Here is a 21,816-nt window from a genome sequence, read left to right as displayed (position 1 = left end):
CAGTGACCAGTCCTATAATGCTGTAAAAATTGACCAAAAAATTGCTGTAAACACTGCCTACTCCCATGTTCTCGTAAATCTGAGTGAAACGCTTGAAGATCCTTCAGCAGTTAGTGCCTCATAAAATGTTCGCGACCTTATTTCATCACCAGATATTTCAAAATACTTGGTAATGGCAATAAAAAAATGTTCACAATTGCCGATTTGAATTCTAATTTAGGACGGTAGCGCACAAAGTGATATTGTACATTTATCGGTATTCATTTGTTAGGACACATGAATAACGTATGTGTATATAATTTGTAGCAAACTTCGTCGCATTTCTGTATTGCCTATCGACTAGCGACTCCGTTTCGCTGTCTGCCTTTTTCAAGTGTATTACCATGGTAACCGACCAATATGATATTTACACATTGGCTTTGCATCAGTGCGATTTTTTATTTGTCGGAAAGCATCTGTCCACGGGTATATTGCCAAATAAACCAAGGCGCCAGCTGGTTTCTTGCGGCTGCATGCTCAAATGGAACCACTTTCCGTACTTTCTTGCGATAGTTGAGGGGTGACCTCATGTCTATGTTATGTTCATGAAACATTGGATTGGTGTCTGCTCATGAAACAAACATCCTCCTAAAGACGCTCTCGTCTTCAAAATTATGTTTTGTTGTTGTCTGTAATGTTCTTCACAATTGAAATACGACGAGAAAGCCTGTCACAGGATGTGTATATAAAGCGTATATCCATCCTACATTCGAAAATTCCATTCATTTTTTTTAATCGGCCCACTACAAGATATGATAGGATTTTCATATTCATCCCCGAAGAGAGGAAAGCTTATAAGGCGGTCTGATTACCTAGCTAACTACGGTCATTCATCTGGTTCCCGATCAGTTGACCAGTCCTTGGACAATATAAAACTATTGTCTCTGTACGTTTATGCGACCACGTGTGTAGTTCATAGTTGAGGCCAATAGTGCGCATCATAAAAATATTTAATAATTGCCTCAAGACTAAAAAATGAATTCCAGCACATTTGACCTAATTAATCTCTCTCAATTCTCTCGCCAATCCCATTAAAATAATTGTGACTTTCTTAAATATAATATATTATCATACATGGCCATCATTTTAATATTGTCTTCAATAGATCAGAGTTCAACTATTTATCTGAGTGTAATAAATGTTTTGAAGTTGTTACCTAATAGTTTGAACTGCATTGGTCGTACTTTAATGGATTAGTTTTTACGTATTGATTGTTATTGCTGCTTTTATGGGATTGAATTGGCTTTCACCTTGAACCTTTAAGTATCGTAACCATACTGTATTGCTATCGCTTCAGACGTCGCCTTTAACGATGGTCAAAATGTGCTTTTGGTTGAATCAGTTATAGAAAACCAGATTTTTGGACAGTACTAATTTAGTATTCGTATCTAATTTAATATGCTCTTTGCAAATTGTTTATGTGAAAAAAAATCGAAGGAGTTGTGATTATATACTGGGTATGTGGTTAGTGTTCTGTTTCTGTGTATAATTACGATATTCTATGTTGTAGCCTTGTAGGTATGAAGGTCGCATTTTCTCATACTTACACTGTGTAATAGACCGCATATTTGAAAATATTGATTCGTTTAGATAGCTTTGACGACTTGTAAACTTATATCTTGTCTCGACGTCAAACTTACTCCATGTTGTTTTGCAATGATGGCAAACTTGTTTGTTTATGAGTTTCGATTACTTGTTCACTGATTTGTTACAGTACTTAAAACTAATGCATCCGGATCAAAAATAATTACATACCGATTAGCCAATCTAGTTTTATTTAGTTTGGTGCAAGTACATAGTTGCTTATTGTTTGGCTAGAAAGGTGAAGTATTAGTTGAGGGATACAGGCTGCAAAAGAAGCTTGTCCTTGGTTCGCTTTAATTTCTTTGGCGGAATCCGTTTCTGAATGCTTAGCGCGTGTGAGGTCTTGAAAAGTCAGAATTAATTGTACATATATCACATATTGCACGCAAAAGATGAAGTATTTGGTAAGATAAAAGAGGGCGCGATTCATTTTTCACGCTTCTGTTACATTAATTTTGATTATCTTCGTGGGAGATATTTTTGAAATAAGCACAGCGATTTTTCTATGTGCAGGGTGGCCCCCAATATGAAAAAAAAAACGCCTGACGCCTTCGCCTGACCGAGGTCATACCTTCTCAAACAACATAATTCAAGTAGATAGTCCCGCAGAAACCAAATTCAGGAATTTCTTAATTACTACTGCGGAAATGAAGAAATTTTTTTTAACACTTGAGCTTTTGGTTGTGTGTAGCAGTACCCAAAAGTTTCACTAGTCTTGGTTATGTTCTCTCTGAAATGTGTTCCAAATGACCTGTTTTTTTTTGTATTTGCAACTCGTGTTCAAGCATAGAGGATAACTTGTTTTTAGAATAGTTTTTTATCTCATTTCAGTAATTATTAACCTTTGGCTGATAAGTATATATGCTAAGTTGTATCAGAATTTCATTGTTCCAGTCCATACAAGCTGTAGACTTGTAGGTTGTAGCTAAAGTTAATTTGCTTTTTGGTACATGTATTTACATTTTATATTTAAGAGTTCGGGCTGTTTTAAATATAATATATCTCAGTGCAAAAACGAACGTATCTCAGTTCCCAGGGATTGCGATAGAATTAAATCTGTTGCCGGATGTATCCGTAAGTTTGTCCTGTTGTAAGATATTATCTTGAGTTGAACAATGCTGCTACTCTTACTTTTAAAGAAGTCTTTTGTTTTCATTTGCCCGGAGGTCAAGTGTACTATGTTTTAATGGCATTATATCCATATATGTTGTGTAAATACTTGAATGTTCGCGGCGAACTTGTTGTACTCCTAAAGAAATAGTGCCTTTGAATCTTTAGCATGTATGTTTATGCTCATTCATTAGTTATACTGATGGCAATTGTTATTTAATATACCTCTCTCCATACCACGTTTCGGTATTTGGAATAAGTGAGATTCCCAAAATCTCAACACGATTGTTTTATATTCTTGTAGTTTTGTTTTAGATATATTTTGAATTTCTGGCCAAGAATACGTTATCATTTATTTCTCCCTCATTGTGTGTAGGGGCTGTTCTTAGTAATGTCACATAGCCTTATTCAATTCAACGTGCTCTGTGTTTTATCATATCTGAACTTTTGCTCTCATAAATTTACCGACTTGAACCAAAATTGAACCTATTATTATATATCATCGATCAATTTACAGAAAAGAATTTTTGTAATGCGAAAATCAAACAGCATTCTTGTTAGATGTTTAGATTTATTTTCACAAAACTCTATGTAAATAAAAATTTTCCATTTTGCTTCCGATTTGCAAATACAAAGTCAATATGGTATTGTTTATGTTCGACAAATTCGTTATGTTTGGTTTCGCAAAGTTAACGTAGAGGATTTAAAGGGCTCTGATTTACGTGTTCGGTAACAAAAAATTGACCTCTTGGAATCAATTTCTCCTTGCTTTAATGAATTACAGTAACGTACATGTCCGCTTGCTGTTTTTTTGTAACGATGATTAAATTTTGCTGTTGCCTGCTCAAATTACTTTGCGGCGTTTACAATACTTTTTGGATGTGGTATATATCTATAACATACCGTAGGTTTTTCTTTTTTATCATCTTTCTTGCGCGATCTGCTGCTATAAAATCATGTTCATAATGTTCGTACTATATTTAAATAATAGAGTCAACTCAATACGACTTCACACATATACGTTAAACAACGCAAAACCCAAAACCCACACCTCGACTCACGGAGTTCAAAGCATGGAGCCAATAATACAACTCTTCCCCCCTTTTTTCGTACCGACGATCCAATTAGATTAGAAGAATAGTCGCACTTGAATCAAACAGCGAATAATAAAAAAGTTGCGGGAGAACACACACAATCTATATTCTATACACTCGATAATTCATAATATTGAAATTCTTATCCACAAAAATAGGTAGGGTTTCATGATAGTTTATGCCTAAATGGCATTTGTTTCTTTTATATTATACTGAGCACATTTATAGTGTTACGGTAAGTTGTTATACCACATTTTGCTATGAGTGCCCGTGCACAACTTGACAAATTTTGTTTCGTGATGTTATTGTGACTCACTGATAAAATGGTTATGCTCGGACAAAAATTAGTAAACCGTATATTTGCGCATGGATGATTTTTTGAAAGGCTGCTTTCCTGTTTACCAGTATATAGAGTGCCCATAATGGTAGATTACATGTTGCCATATATTTATACTAAGATAGATGATATACAACGAATCTAGATTTTAGCTTGATTTTGATTATGTATGAATTTTTGATTTGGAATGACCGTCCCAATATCTTCTGTGTGTCGATTTAATTTTGCTTCTATTGTATGTGTAGATGTCTGGTCTTGACATGTTTGTTTTAACCTATTGTCGCGCGAGCTTGGATTGTAGATGTAACGCACTATTTAACTTCAGATGGGGATACCTTTTGAAGTTTTCCCATCATCATTACTGCTGTCATTTGTGTGCCCCTCTCTTCATAGATAACTCAATTTGCATAATTTCAGTCTTTCTAGCATCATGCGAATTATCTACCACAAATTGGATAAATTGAATAATAGTAATAGCGGGTAAGGGTTAATAGTCCAATAGTTTGGAAATGAATGAGAGTGCGTGATTTTGTACTTGGAGTATATTTGACGTTTCCTCGGTTATTTTATTGACTAATAAAGAATCACTTCAAGGCTAGTTTTCAATATTAAAAATGAAATATTTCCCGATCTGTCCTGTCTCACTGTAGTCTGTGTAAACGAAGTTTGAAAATTGTCTTCACGGAGATACAATTTCTCTTATTTTCCGCCTCATTTATATCGCTTCAATATTTTGGCGTACATTTGTGTGCTTTGTGCATTTGGCTTCAGCAGCGCGGAAATGAGAGAAAATAGACTTAAAGAAAAAGAGGATTTTCAGATTACGTAGTCCGCAATTTTTAGAAAGATTAGTAAAATTTTGCAAGGTAGTTTATTTTCAAAAGTCTTGCCGGTCTGTTGCCGTGTAGTAGTTAGTTAGCTGCGTGTCTGTTCATCGATATCAGGTAGCGAGTGAATACATCATCTAAGGTGCTATGGTGAATTGGCACCGTTAGGATGAAAACAGATAAAAAATAATAACATATGTCAATTTATTACGTCTTTATGTACATTGTGTTATGTATTTGTACAACCAAACAATTTATTCGTTTATACTTTATAGTTGTTCCAGGTTGGCCTTAATTACGGACGAGCAACAGAAAGTAAACTCGTTTTTTCTAATACTTAATGTCATGTGTTAGGATTTATGGATTTTTATAAGCGCTGCTTATCACGTAATTCACCTTACCCACCTTTAATAATCAAATATACGACATTCAATAAATCAGTGACAATTTTATTGCCTCTTATGTTTTCGCAATGGCTTGAGTATCGATTTTTTATGTTTTCAAGTAGTAAATGGTAATTTGTCGCTTACTACAATTATGGTTGTAAAATTTAACATTTTCATTTTTTTATAAACAAAAAATTCTGTAACGAATTTTTTTTTTCCAAACTTAAAAACTAAATTACTATCCATTGTCATCTCTAATCGACATTTACTTAATAAATGACCCAATTACATCAGAAGTCATCAATTAGTATGACATCAAAGATCTATTAAGGCTTGAAATTGGACACTCATTAATTAGGCCTATCCCATTGCCCTCGGGGGAGGGCTCAATTTTGAATTGACAATTTCGTTTAGCGTTGTGTGTTAATGTTCCAGGCCGTGCATCTATCGCCAGAACCGTTTATTTGAGTCGGTATAGTCGAGGCGGATTTAAAATAAAAATGAGGTAATTCCGAACCATTTTCAGGCGCATTTAAGTAGCAATTTCGAGTATTGACTAACAGCTGGTCTATATTTGTATGTCTGAACTTGAGCTTGCATAACTGTATGATATATTCATCGATCATTTTTCAATTGGCTACGTTGCATTTTTTTTTATTTAATTCTGATTAATTTTTCGGTACCACGTCTAGTGTAGTTTAGTCTAGATTCATTTCAATTAGATGCGAAATTGGATAATGATAAAACTGAGGTTTGCCAAATGTATATTTCAGAATTTAAATTGATTTGGTTTAAATCGCGAAACATTAAGCATCATGATACCAAGTTTTTTTTTGTTAGAGTACCAATTCATTGCTTAAAATTACCAAGGCAAACGGTTTACCTGCAGTATTTTAGCCTATCGAATGTCGCATATTTACTTGATGATTTTTCTCCAGTCACAAATAATATTTAGTGTTAGGAATCATCCTTGTAATAGATCTCAATTTAATTTAAATTATTCAGGCCGTTCACTTACGTCGCGTGACGTCGATCAGTCAACACGTAATTGGGTCGCTCACCTTAAAATTTAACCCTGTCTGTTTACAACCTAATATAAAGCTTGCAAATGAAATATTAATCGTATTTATGGCCTTCAGGTTTATGCAGACGAGGTCGTGCGCATGAAAGATGGGCCAATCAAGCTAACCCGTTACTCTTCATCCCACGCCCATAGCTCGCGCTGTGTGAATTTGTGATTATGTCCTGGTGTACTTTTCTCGTTAAATTTACGACCGATGACGATTTAAGCGTCAAAGGCATAATGCTGTATTAGCTCACAGACGAAATTAACCGTTTCGAATCGCGTTCTCCAATTTTAATATTGGTCATTTCCGAAAATTAGACTATTAGACGGCGGATGGAGTCTCGTGAAATATTGTCGGCCATTCCCTGAATAGAAACTTGTCTCTGCCGAATTTCGCCGCTCCAATTAATTTTCAGTAGTTGATTCATAATTTAAATTTAGTCAGATATATGCATCATGTTGTTATGTAGCCGCAGGCTAGTAGGATAACATGGAGATATTGTATACAGAAGTTTGCGTTGTGGTGTTGGATATTTCGCAGATCAGAAATATTAAGATCGTATCGCTAGCGGAAGCATAATATAGATTATGTTCGATCTTCGTTTTTATATTAACGTTACTAATACCGTAATATTTACGTTATTAATTTGCTAATACCGTAATACTTAATAGTACAGACAAAGACAGTAACATTTTGTTGTTGAACATCAGAGAACTTTCAGATTGGTTATTGGGGCTAACAAAATAGTTCGATTTACTGGGTGTTCATGAAGTTCTGTTGCATTTTCTAAATCTTGTTATGGAGTCAGTTTTCATTATTAAATATTACCCAGGTCTGTTTTATTTTAATTCGCGTATGTTTTAAATTTTTTTTTTATATTTTATTTAATGCACCTTTATATGCCCACCAGTAGTCGCACGAAGAACATTGATGTTCGTTCACCTGATTTAAAACAGGTACCTCTCACTGTATTTGAGCAACATAGTTCGTCCTTTTGTGCGAAGGTGTTTCAGTTTTATGCATGTTTATGATGGCCATATTCCCTTTATTATTTTGAGCATGATGTTTACCCTAAAGTTAGCCGTTTTCACTAACACACAGTAGAAGAAGTTAGGATTAGTTACTCGACCATACAAATAATATATCTTTTGAAATATTTCTTGCTCTCCTTATTTTAACGTAGACCTAGTAAAAATCTGACCCAACTTCCAACACATTTGACAAAGAATTAACAGCGAAGTCTGTTTCTGATACCATCACAATTGGTCGGTTTCCGTTGAAAATTGTCGATAATGATACTTGACTTAGACACAAGGCCTTGTCTAAAGAATAAACGTTTCGGGATTACCGTTGTTATTTTAGTGATCTGTTTGTAACCGATCCACTGTGATTCCGGTTTCATGTTTGAAAATAGAGAAGTAATTTGTTTTCACAATTGGTGGTCGCGTTTGGGGTTCATGGTATGTCATTCGTTGAACTTTTGGCACCACAGGTCTTTCAAGTACAATTTACTACATTACCCCAATTTCATTGTGCTGTCTAGTGTCTATATTGACAACCGACTGATTAATTATCATTCATATTGAGAAGATATACATATAGGATTATAGGGGAAGAATTAAAAAATATATACCGTATATTTCGCATTTATACGCTTCTTAGTCCCTTTATTGTGATTTTGTGTGATTGTGGGTGCGATGGCCTAGCTAGAAGTTAAATGGTTGTAGCTACTTGCACATCGTTATCGATCTGTGAGTGCTTGTACAGGGTCGTGTTCGTGTTCGGGTCGTGTTCGAAGGTGCGAGTAAGCGCCGTGTAATATGACAAATTTATTTTAAATGGCTATTTTTTATTCAAGTTATAGTTTCTTCGGGCGTAGAAATATAGCGACACTGATATATGATAGATATATGAAATTATATGCTTTGTGGCAAACAATTTGATACATAAAAAGATAGATGCTTATACTGGTGTGAAACAAAGTTAGAAGTAGTATGAATAAACGGTCCCAACTTCAATTGCAACGATCCCCTCCGTAATTAAAAGGATATTGTTTTGCCATATAGACGCTACAAATGACGAACGGTATTTTTACTTTTCATTTACCGTCAACATCGACAAATATTTAATAACCATAAGATATGAAATAACGACGATATTTTACATCGGGTGAAAACTACAATAGAAATACGTTGCGCGTTTGAATGTACATTCGTTATAGTCATTTCTAATTAAATCAACGTAAACCGACGACGCCTTTTTAATGTATAAACTTCACGCCCTCTTCGAGTGTATGATATAAATATACATATATATACGTTGTTTTGGATATTAAGCAATATCTAAGTGTGAAACATGGCAATGTATAATATATACATATATTTTTATTGAATATTTTACAACAATTGTCATACTATAATACACATAATATCACATTCCTTAACTCGTTATATCATGTTTGAGAAAGTATTTCTTTCGCGTCTCTTTCTGGTACTCGCGTATGTAAGGGTTATTGTTTAGTTCTTAGGCCGAGGGTACTTGTGAGCATTATCCACTTGATTTGAGATGACTTGTTTTCGTTGTGTTTTACGCTTTCCTCAGTGCAGGTTACTTGACCAGTCAGGTCGACGCCACTTTGAAGATAATGGGCCGGCAGCAAATTATCGGTGCTGACAAATAAGCAGAATTTGTTTACGACATCGAAGATAAACATCTAGATTTGCTAAGAAAAGTGACTTCAAACATAATTGCGATGATTGTATTTATAATTCAGAATCAATTAATTGAAATAAACGAATATAATTAATAAATTAAAGTTAAACATGAAATGAGCTTGCAATGTCGGTATGGACTTTTACAGGTTACAAGATTAGAAACAAATGTACAATGAAGGAAGACTGTTACGATAAAATGTATTTTATTGTACTTATTGTACTATTTACTATGTAATTCAAGTCTTCGAACCTCGGAATATACGCAACATGACTTTTTTCGTAATAATTTCTTGGTTTATTTTTTGCCGGTATGTAAATTGTATATCTATTTTACAGAATCAGTATTCCCGTATATATTTAGTTAATTATTTGGGCGTCGATGATTTAATTTTTAAGAAATAAGAAATTATCCCAGGATTTAGTACTCTGTTGTGATATCTTTGTCTTATTTATCGTCTCCTGGAGCTTCACATCGTAATCATGCTGGTAAAATTGTCAAAGTTGCGATTCCGGTAAGTATTATGCTTATTTATTGTGGTCTCGTCTTTATTTAACGGTGTTTAGCTAGAAAAGGTGTGTATTTCACATCGACAATCACGGTTGTTGTATTGTCGCAGGGTATAGTTAGCATCGATGGAATAATAATTAGGAATAAGTATGATCATATGATCTCGAATGGCCCCCTCCGTAGGAGGCTATTGGACTTCCGTACCATATAGAGATAGACAGAGGGTTTGGTTTTAAAACAGCCGTTGGTGAATGCCCGTAGATATGATTCATTGATTGCCGCCTTTGATCCTGTGTACAGACTTGGAATAATTTACTCTGTTTTCACAATATTATTGTTGCGAGTGAGCCTGCAAAAAGTCAAGTTGCCATTTCAAGTAGAATTTGCATGCTACGTCGATAACTGAAGCTTTTGCGTTTCGCTTTAGTCTGTATGTGACTTTTTACCTCAGTTAGCATTTATCTTACCACGAGATTATCTACGTAATTTTAAATGGTGCGGCACGCGACACCTTTCTTTTTCCGCTTGAAAGGCCTAAAGTTTCAACCTATCTCGGCAAGATCAAAGGATCGCTTTAAGGGTTTTTCTAAGTTCCTGTAAGACGGATGGGTAAAAACTTATGTCGCATGCAATGTCAGCATGCTTCATCGCGATTCTGTACTGTCGCAGACACGTCGAGCTAAAATTTACAATTCACGACATTTCTATTTAACATACCCAATTTGGCGTACATATTGTATGAATCTGATGCATTTGAAGTGTAAGTTAAAAAGTGAGTTCAACTAAACGAAAATATGCAGAGATCGATCTCGATCATAATCTATACTTAAATGGTCTTTAATTTACCTATTGATCCACTTCAATTAAGTTTTAATCCACTTGTATGGGCTTGTAAAGTTGGTTTCTCTGCTGAACACCTATGGTGTTTATTATCATACCTTTGAACACTGCGATCTTCTTTTTTCCCTATCGTGGGGTGAATATCGTTCCCTTGCGTCTTTTTTCCAGGGAGGCAAAGTATTTATTTCAAATAAATTCGTCGGCAAATTTGTATTTTTGCTTTGATTGCTGTTGCTGATCATATTTTCCTCTCCGGTAACAGCTAGCCGAAACAGTTACCGTTTTTGTGTATCTATTTAGCTAACCAATTTTAGTTTGCAAGTTGTACTTTTGTAATTGGCTCTTGATCTTGTTCAAAATCGATTTTAGCGGTCCCAATAACGCTCTTTCATGTTCTCGAAAGTTGTTCAGTTCGTGCATGTACGTCAAGTTGTGTTATGTGGTAATTTTAAAGAGGGTTTGCCGAAGTTCTATGGGTTCAAAATACACTTCCAGCCCATGTTAATTGCAATATTACCGATTTCCGATTTCCATTGTTAATGACGTTGAAGAGCATGTTGAAAGAGTCGTCATAACCTTTACCCAATTTTAAAGTGCAGCAATGGTTATGCTTGTTTTTATTCAGTTTACTTGCTTTAGCAAATTGCGTATTACTGAGTCTGCACCTACTGAGTTGGGATAGGCATAATTATGGCACATCAGTACGACAGGTAGTTCATCTTTGTATTTGATAAATGATATAGATGACAATGCCAATCGCATAGCTGATATGGAAATTGTTTATTTGATTTGATATACAGTAAAATTAATATTACTAGTATTATTAGAGATTTCATTTGATGGTGGTGTGTAAATAATATCTAAAAACATGGTATTGTGATATTTGATTATATAATTTATGCAAGCACCAATGGTTTTGCTTGTTAAAATAAAAAAATTTCATTTTTTTAACATGTGTTAAATCACAAAATACCATATTAGTATTCCTAAAAATGTCATCACAAATAAAATCAAATTTATTCAAGATTGGTTATTTTCATACCAACTATCGATTTTTATTGTTTTTTTTTGTTTTGTACTATTTACTGGTAAGTATTATTATCCTGGTTCAACAAGTTATATAATTCCTATGTATGTAATAACCCACTAATCCTCACTCGTGTCCTAAATTACTTCAGAGTCCAATGGTACTTACTACAGAGGATAGCTGTTTACAAACCGAATTATAGATTCTTTACAAAGCTTTGTGTTTATGTGATACAACATGTAAACAATAAGCTTCTAGTTTTGACTTTTAAGAATCTACTTTGCCTAAGTTTCGCAATCAATTATTTGGGGAAAAGATTTTGTAGCCATGCCCATGTTCAACAAGAGCTGAGGGTTTACTACAGTGCTTTTGTCTCTTGGAATAGATATGAAGCCTAATCCTATCTTGTTTATAATATGCTTGTAGCACTAGTAGTTATTAATTATTCAATTTAATTATATTTAGAATTATTATTATTTCTTTTTATTCAATTATTTTTTCCTCACTTTTCAATATTAAATGTTAATGTGATAAAATGATGTTATTTGTGTTGTAAATAAATTTGTCAAATATTCCTATAGGTTTCATATTCATCTTTTATATTAATTAAAAGGGATCACTTTTTATTCCATATTGCATCCACATCTCAGTGTTCTCAGTTCGTATCATACCGGTACAGTTGCGCAACCTGCGCATCTATATATTTGAGAATTATTCTCACGTTGATTTTGTATTGTCATAATATGTAGATAATTAAGAACCTGTTTAGTAATTGAATATGGTTTCTTAGCTGTAATAAGCTTTTTTTCTTGTTCTTGAAACTTTTCACCTCGGAAATAGGCAATATAGAGAGAGACAACTAAATTTGTAGACAAAGCAAATATGGGTTCAAGTTTCAAACCCCTGTCATTGCTTTTTTCAAAGCTCATCATTTTTTGTTGTTGACAAAACTCATATTGTTTGCTTTATTAACCCTGTCATGGATCAATGACACTTTGTTTTATTGGTATTTGAGAAAGAACTATGATTTTATATAGTTTGTTTGACGTAATTATTCTATTTTGGTGTGAAAATAGACACTACCTCCCCTGGTTATTAGACTTTTGCTTCAAGTATTCCAAACTATCCATTTTTGGAGTTGAAATAGATAGTAAGTTATAGTGTCGGGGCTTCCCAAGTATGCGAACCAAGATCGCGGACATCGGAATGTAATATGTGTAATAGGTTAGGGTTAGGCCATAATTTTAGGTATAAATACTACGGGAGGCTCTTGGCTAGTCTTCGAACTGATAATAGGACTAAAATAAGGAAAATTGAAAAAAAATTATCGTCCAACCCTAACCTGTTACCCATGTTACATTCCGATGTCCGCCATCTTGGTTCGCATACTTCGGGAGCCTGATAGTGTCTTTGTTACATTGTGCTATACAATGCATAAGAACTTTTTTCTGACACACTTATTGTTTGACAATACGATATACCAGAATGGAAAAGTTTGGTAAAAGATATTGTGAAATATTTAATGAATTCTTACGATTGTTTCATGCGACATTTGGCATAGTTATGCTACTGTTTGTGATGGAGAGAAAGAATTCAAATCAATGTATTCTTTTATTTCTAAGTATTGATAGCTACAAATTTTTTACTGATGGCTACTGAATATTAGGATTCCGGCAGTGTAGTTTAAATATTAATTCATGGTTTAATCTCAAGAGTTTCGTCCTATTATTCAAAGTATTGCAAAACTTGAAACATTTTAGAATGTTTATTTTTCTATATTTCAGTAAAGGAACGGAAGTTACCAAAAACAAGAAACGAGACTCGAGTGAATCACGAAAGAAAAAAACAGTGGAAGACGATGACAGTGAATTTGGTTTTAATCATGTTAATATTAGACCAGCTTCATCAACAACATCAAGGTATTGAATCTAAGTTAAGTTCTGACAATTAGCTTAGAGTGAATTCATTCAAAATTGGTCCAGAAAAATGAAATTATTTATACGAAAGTTGTATGGATTTTTGTTTAAAATATTCTGTTATGAAATGTCCACATAGATCCCTGGTATTGCTTGCATTAAGGGGTAAATAATTTTTATCATTTTTTAATAAATCTATAATATCTTTTTTTCAGTCAATCTGCAAAACATGAACAACCCAGCAACAAATCATCACCATCAGCTAATTTATCGTCTAATAACAATAAATATGATCCAAATGTTCATCATAGAAACGGTCGAATTCCTGCTGATTCTCGCCAAAGTTCTCAGGGACAAAAGCAACTGAGTGGCCAAGCTCATGGTCCTAGAAAAGTGCAAGATAGTTATCAACAAAGAAGTGTACCCAACGCTGGTACTGCACGATCTCCAAGTGGGAGAAAGGATCCACAGCATATTGCTAAAGGTACGATAAAGAACGAGTTCGAGTGGTGAACTCGACTCGAGTTGGACTCAAGTAACCATTTATCAAAGACTTAAGTCATGTAGAGAGAATGACTCGGACTCGATATGAGTTATCTCAGTGAATGACTAGACTCAGAACTCTGATGACTCATGGATTGACTTGATTCATGCATGACTCAGAATTTGAGGACTTATGCCATCACTGTAAAGAATGTCTGCACATAAACAGCCATGGATAATTGCGGGAAAATTTTAGTCTTGTACTTCCTTCACTCTACCTTTTCTTTGCTGAGTATGACTAGTAGACAAATCCATCCTGTTTATTGTAAATGATCACCTGCAGTAATTGAGTAGATTTATTCCGAACTATGGTTCCTAATCTTACCATTGAGCGGACTGTTGAATTGTAACCTGTCATCAGTAATTGAGCGTTTTCAATTAAATTTATTTAATTAAATTTTGGATACTTTACACCATGCTCAAAAGTATCACATTATAAGTAGTAACTCCATTATTTTTGAACTAATATTTAGATGGAAGACAACACAGACCTACTCATCGACAAGATCAAAATGTACCTCCCATGAGACAAGGTCCTCATCCTCAACATAAAAATGTAAGAAGGGAGAACGGTGAATCTGCTTACTTTTCAGATACATCTGGGGCTACAGATAGCAGGTAACAAGCTTGTTAATTCAGTTATAATATTATTCTTTTTATTCCTCAGTTTGATTCAGTTTGATTAAATTTTTTTTTTCCCATTCTAGAATTTTATATATTATGTAGTTCTATGTTAATCTGTCTCTCTTAGTTAAGCATCCATCTTCTATGGAAAAGCATTCTTTTTGAAATTCTGGTAATATGAAACAATAGGCTATTAAATTATGGCTACTGTCATGCTGTTGATCACTAATGGCTTAGTGATAAATTTTATTGGACGAATTAACCAACATCAATTTTTATGAATTCTGATTTTTTCTCAATTTAACAACCAGGAGTTCAGTGCATGAGGTTAAAAATTCTTTTTATTTGTGAGTCGAATTCTTTTTTAGATGGTTAATGAATTTTGCAATAGTTTTTTGAATATTTCAGAGTTGAGACGGAATTTCTGTTCCACTCTTTTTCTGATAGCTCTCGAATAAACCCAGTTTTCGCATTATTTATTACCTATTCCAACAGTCGATTCGCAAATTCAAGTGATCGTGGTAATGTTCAACATAGACAACATAATGGTCAACAACATGCTCCACCTCAAGAAAAATCAAAAGTCAAAAGACAAAACTCTCTTGTTAAATTAGGAGACTGGGTTATAAATCAGAAAATGAGACAGTCTGGTGGCAACTTGAATTCTCCACAACGGTAAGAGATTGCAGGTAGCTGAGGATGATTTTCCCAGCGAAAACTACTACTTTTGAAACATAAATATATATTTACAGGTGTCCATATCTAGGTGTGTAAACTGTAAAATTATCTTCTGCTAATCGATATGATTTAAACCAGGGGTGTGCAACCTTTAAAGCAGGAGTGCCACATACAATAACTGGGTGAAACTGCGGGCCACACTTTTCCTTATTAACATAGGCTTCCTAGTAGTTGTAGACTCAGAAATTTTGCTTATTGATCTTGTGACATGCTTTGTTTGCTTCGCGCAAGCTCAGATACAGTATATGCTTTACAACGCGATGGAATTTGAATTACTTGCACATACTAGATTAAGCTAGCTAAACACTCCTGATTAAAACTATTGTTAAACGAAATGATGCTAAATTCTAACACTTTAAATTTAGAAAAGCAAGATTTTGCTGCAATAAAGCTTCTATATTTCCATTGAAAAATAGTAATTCAAATGACTTTTTTGATGAAATTTGATCAAAGCTAGATCATGGACACTCAGAAATTAAGGAGATTGATCTCTGAGCAATTTGGGTCAACCACTAAAATGCCAAGTGGTACTGAGACTATAAACAATAATTTTATTTACTTAAGTAATTTTATTGATCGGAATATAATATATAGTTTGTGCTGTGTATTTCAAGGAAGTCATGAATATTAAATTAATTGATGATGAATTCATCCAATGAAAAGACATTCTATTATTCATGCTGTTACATAAATAATGCACAATATATATTACACACCTTTCTTAATATTTATTAGGAGCAATTTCGATACTGCAAGTGAATTCAGCTCAGTGAGTCAGCAACATACAAGAAAAAGGTAAATTTTCCTCAACAATTTTATTTTCTTCAAATTACTTCGCCATTTATATTGCCTTTTTTAATATAATGTCTATCAACCTGCGGATTGAGATGTCTTTGAGGGGACGGTGATTAAATCTTTCAGACCAGACTTTTTAATTCTATTGATTTTAAACTCATGCAATCATATTGGAATAAATGGCTTATTGTGTCTATATTAGAGATGTACCGATGTATCGGTATCGGGTATCGGTATCGGCAATATCGGCCATTTTTTCGGTATCGGCCATGTATCGGTATCGGTTAGATTAAGGCCGATATTTCCGATATATTTACCTTTTTGATATGGTTCAGAATGTTTTAAAAGATAAGTTGGAATACTACTTTTTAATTTATTTTTTGTCTGGAGAGATCGTGAGCTATGAGCCATACATGTCCCTACCCCCGCGAGAGAATATGATTCACGTATTTTTAGCTATTTTCGCTGTCAAATTTTTATATTGACATTTTTAATATTACATAGTAATTATGAAGAAATATATCAACACGGCACATAACAAAAAGCAATTAGGCGCCCAGTTTTAAATCATACAGTGGAATTGGGGTCCTTATTAACGGCACATGGACTTTTGGCACGGGTATAAATTCTGACTGTTTGTCGTCAAGTACGAGTGTCATTTAACCCAACGACATCGATAAACTAAATTCCGACACAATTATCCCTCTACGCAGATATTAATTTTGTTTAACAACACAATTTCTTTATAGATATATTGACATGACCGCCTAGCCCTAGAGGGCCTAGAGTCCTAGACTGTCTCAAAATATATGATAGCAATTGTATAATAATATAAAATAGTAAAGTAAAAAAACATCCTCGACGGTTATAGGTAGGCCTTCTTTTGGTCGGTGCTGATTGATATTCTTTCATGTTGGCTTTGACTTATTGCGTCGACGATTATGATCAGCCACGAAATAAAATATTTGAAAAATGCTTTTAATTTGAACGTAGGACGGCGGCGCTAGAATGTGTGGGTGATATTCGATATTCTCTTAAACACGAATAACGATATTCGAAGGTCGCGATATTAACATTAAATTCAAATTGGACATCCCGGCTTATGAGTTTTCTAATTGAACACCGAGATTACTAGCGTTACTGTACAGTGTATCTTAATCAGTTGAAGCAAACACCAAACATTAATTTCATATTATGTGATATATCATTTTTCGATCTGAAATAATGTGTACTATGAACAACGCTCAAAGACCATTGTTTTAACCCGTCTGCCCTACACAGCACACCTAATTAAGTAATATTTACATAGTATCGGTATCGGAATATCGGTAATATCGGCCTTTTTGTAGTATCGGCGTATCGGTATCGGTATCGGCTTTTTTAGCTGGTATCGGATCGGTATCGGTATCGGCGACAAAAGTGGTATCGGTACATCTCTAGTCTATATCTACTATTCTTCAAGTACTCTGCCAGTATTGTACATTTCTCGTTACATAATATAGGAAAGAAAATGAAGTTACTATTTTAAAACAGTATATGAGTATTACGAATATTATTAATGACTTGAGTCATATTGAGTCTTTAATGAATGGTGATTTGACCGAGTCGAGTCAATCTCTTGAGTTTTCTCAACACCGTTACGATCTGATATATGGTTGACAAACATACTAATAATAACAATGTGTTTTGTACTCAAACTAATTTTCAGTTTTCCTTTCAATTTATAAATTGTACAAGTTTTAAATATTGCTATCAACTAATTTTCTACGAAATTACATCTAACACAGACTTCGTGAGTGGGTTACAAATAACAAAAGGTAATTTGTGTGTTTTTTTGTTGTTGTCACTTCTGTATATAATCAAGCACTCATCGCATATGGGAATGATTTTTGTTGCATGAACACTGTGTGGATGGAATGATACATATATAATAAGTTCGAATCTAAGTATCTGTTACATTGGAGATTATGTTTATTGTGCAATATAGTAAATGGGCTTATATAGCTTACTCAAAATTGTTTAAAATAATGTTGAATTGAACGCGGGACTTTATAAACTTTAAAAGTGCATCGATTTTTCTGGCTAGACGCCGAATTTTTACACCCTGGGTGAGATGGTGGACATGAGATTTGAACTTAAGATTTTCAACCAACATAATAAAGTCCAACGCTTTAACCTACTACTTACCGCAATGGTTTTCGTATTCCTCGAATGATTTGTTTTTTTGTTTAAATATTTTAATCATATTGAGAATGCAATCATTCCAAGATTTATGATTCTGTCTGCAAAACATTGATTATTATTCTGATTTTAATGATTAAACGTTTTCTCACATGAAACGGAATTGGGTTTTCATAGCATACACTTGAACATTATTATAAAACAAATTTCATTATATATGTTTTTTCTAATAATCAATAACAACTCCAGATCAACATTATTTTTAGATAAGAGAAATATACTGATTACTATGAAAATATACTAGAGTTAGTTGTCTTGAATTCCTATTATCTAAAAGACATTGTATTTATGACAAAAAGTGATAACGGTTACCTGAAAAAGCGATTGTACTGAAGCTTTCAGTCTTAACTTATGAAATTTTATTCCATTTAATAACCTACACGTAACCAGAAGTTTCAGATGTTTGTTTTCTAAAATTGTAGTTTTTAACAGGAAATATTCTTAGAATTTTGTATTTATATCCTGTATATTCGGTTTGTGGATGCTCACCTTATATGTGCATTATACTATTTGGAACTTTTTCTCTTCTAAAGGTATCTGTAATGTTGAATGTATTGTCCCATATCAGGTTGTTTTTATTGCATCATAGTCTCTCTTTCTCTTAAGATGCTTACACTTATATTGGTATTTTCTCCCAACTATCATTATCAGGATTGTTTTCTTCAGTAAGAGCTCTTGTTATAATTAAATTATAATGTATACAAAGCAATGTCTTCAAATCATAATATTTTCAGTGTCTGGGATTTTAAAATGTCATTCTGCATAACCCTTTTTTTTCTATTATGTATACTCGATTCATATGTGCAAATTTTCTATAAAGATAATGAAAATTGGAATATTCCTGAGTACATGCCATTTAATAACCAACAATTGACTAAGAAATTTTTTCATAGATTGTGAATTGGGTTCTTCTTTACCTGGCTGTTGCCTACCTAAACCGTATTCATATAATATGAGCCTTACTGCGGCTTGGCTAATGTTCTTAAAAGATTAGTGAGTTATTAGTAACTCTAGCTCTGTTTACAAAACAGAAAATTTTTAAAGAGAAAAAATTGACCCATGGGTGTATCTGTAATGCATGACTGGAAGTGTACTTTTTGCGGGTGATTTATGAACAATATACCTATTGTATTTTTTGTGACTGTTGTGTGTTTGGGTCATTTGATTATAGCGTAACAAAGGTGTTGTAATGCTGAATGATGCGTTCATTATTACAACATCAATGAAGTGATTATAGTGACTTGGTTGTGATTTTTTAAACATAATTGGATATTTGAAATTACCGGTTTTTTGATAATGTCTTATTTGTGGTATTGTGAAGTGAAATTTGGCACATATTTTTTTGAGTTTGCCACTTTTTGGATTAATTGTGGTGTTTATGTTTGCAAGGCCAAATTCTAAAGCACTGTACTATTCAAATATGAGGTACCGTACCGGTATATAGAAACATCCCTACCCATGATCTGTATTTGATTATGATTGATTTATTTTTGATTTTATTTATTCCTGTTCAAATTTAATAATTGTAGGAATATACTGGTATAAGTTTGATATATTAGGTAGATTTAGGATTGACTAGAATGATCAAAATAAAGACCCAAGTTGTTACTTATTGACCCAATCTCAATGCTTTCTGCAATATTAAATTGCTTTCTATTCTAATGATATAGTTTCCGAATAATCAATATGGCATGGTTATATAGTCTTTGGGACCATTGGGCTAAGATGACAATGTACGTTGGAGTTGTTTGTTTCTGGCCAAATTATTCATGCATTATGCAATTTTTATGCTACCTTACTGATTTTTGGATTATTTTGAAATTATTGTATTTTCCAAGCTTCAATTCAGTATCATTTTTAAACACATTTGTTCGGAGCGGAAAAAGACATAAAAAATTTCAATAAATATGCTTTAAAAGTACCTTGAAAAACCATCAACATATAAATCACATTTTTATTTAGTTTCAATCAAAAATTAATCAAAAGTAATTTAAATTCTAGTGCAACAATGAGTGCAAGAGGACAACCGCAACAGAGAATGGGTCCACCATCTAGTCGTCGTTACAGAGCTAGAACTTATAACGAATACATGGACCCAATGGAAGTAGCATCAAGTACAATCAGTATGCCTCCTCTACAACATATGAATGCAAATAGAATGAATAATAGGGCGAAGACAATGCCCAGACCACAATCTGCGGAGGTAGTTTGATCAGATATGAATTTACTGATGTTTATAAAGTGTTATATTGAGAATATTAAAATAATTTTAAGTAGAAATTTTTTATTTTTACTGAAAATCATGTTTATAATTAATTTAAGTTTTTTTTTATAAGTAAAATTTTTATAAAGTAAATTTTTTAAATCTATTACTGGAGTGAAGATTGAAATTTTTTTCAAACTCTGCTTGTAGTATGTTAGAGTTGTAAAGGACTGATAATGGAATGGGATTTTTTGGCTCCAACCCAGACACTTTTTGCTTCGAACGAGGCCAGTGCTGTGCAAGCAGCCATTGATATCTAAACGATGTGTGTCGCTTCTATCTTTGGAAGACCCCAATCTTTCCGATTTGGCTTTGCTTACACTATTTATTACACCCAACTTGCTAAGTCTAACGTTTCACCCACTAGACAATTGTTCTGAAGTTTCATTTCATTGTGCGACATAAAATCAACTCAAATTTTGGATGCTAATTTGTACTTAAAACATTCACAGAGAGTTGACAAAATGGGTCGTCCACTGAGAATGCCTGATTCTGGACAGAGAATGATGTCATCTAAAAGTGCTGGAAACGTAATGCTTGACCAATATGGAAATCCAGTATCACCACAACAAAGACAACATAGTGGAAATACGTCCGCTATCAAAAAAGCTAAATCCGAGTACGTTATCCAAGATGATGACTTTCAGAGGCAATATATAGCGAACTTCAAAATAGCTCAATCTCGTGAGAATCAAGTATTTTTAGCACCACGACAACAACGGAGATCTCAACAGCGACCACAATCTGCTGGTAGAGCAAGTACAAATAGTAGTAGTGGTGGAACAACACCCAGAAGATCCCAAAATCCTCCGAAATCAGCTGGAACTCCGAACGATGTATTCACACCACGATCCGATGCATCATCAGCAAGAAGTAATAGAGATCAACAACAAGTGAGACCTTTTAGAATAATTGGACACAAAATTTACATATAGATCGTTTTGCTGAACTGCTATTTTAGGGTGACATTTCTTGTTGGAAAAAATCTCTTTGCTCTGGAACTAATAGGCAGATCGTTTTTAAATTTTCAGTACTTGGATATGACTCAAGCCCTTAATGAAAAGCTATTCCTTTTTTTCTAATTTTTGGGGATCGATGTATCACCCTAAATTTGACTGTTTCTATGAATATTGCACTGTAACGTGCCGTGACATCTTTCCAAA

At 33.7% G+C, this 21,816-nt stretch overlaps 1 protein-coding gene across 4 annotated transcripts in view; it reads left to right on the top strand.

The window, feature by feature from the left end:
* LOC120345514 (uncharacterized) overlaps positions 1–21,816 on the top strand; it is a 54,394-nt gene that overhangs the window by 18,470 nt on the left and 14,108 nt on the right. For 3 of the 4 annotated variants that reach the window (XM_039414990.2, XM_039414988.2, XM_039414991.2), the window contains 8 exons: positions 13,318–13,452; positions 13,665–13,933; positions 14,466–14,610; positions 15,112–15,291; positions 16,090–16,149; positions 17,937–17,966; positions 20,392–20,593; positions 21,106–21,546. In XM_039414990.2, the coding sequence (XP_039270924.2) occupies positions 13,318–13,452; positions 13,665–13,933; positions 14,466–14,610; positions 15,112–15,291; positions 16,090–16,149; positions 17,937–17,966; positions 20,392–20,593; positions 21,106–21,546 (1,462 nt within the window). The remainder of the gene's footprint in view (positions 1–13,317; positions 13,453–13,664; positions 13,934–14,465; positions 14,611–15,111; positions 15,292–16,089; positions 16,150–17,936; positions 17,967–20,391; positions 20,594–21,105; positions 21,547–21,816) is intronic. The other variant, XM_039414989.2, reaches the window with a different exon arrangement.

This window comes from Styela clava, chromosome 8 (assembly GCF_964204865.1).
Source record: "Styela clava chromosome 8, kaStyClav1.hap1.2, whole genome shotgun sequence".
In the NCBI taxonomy this organism is placed as follows: Eukaryota; Metazoa; Chordata; class Ascidiacea; order Stolidobranchia; family Styelidae; genus Styela; species Styela clava.
This window is presented reverse-complemented; position numbering and strand designations above follow the sequence as displayed.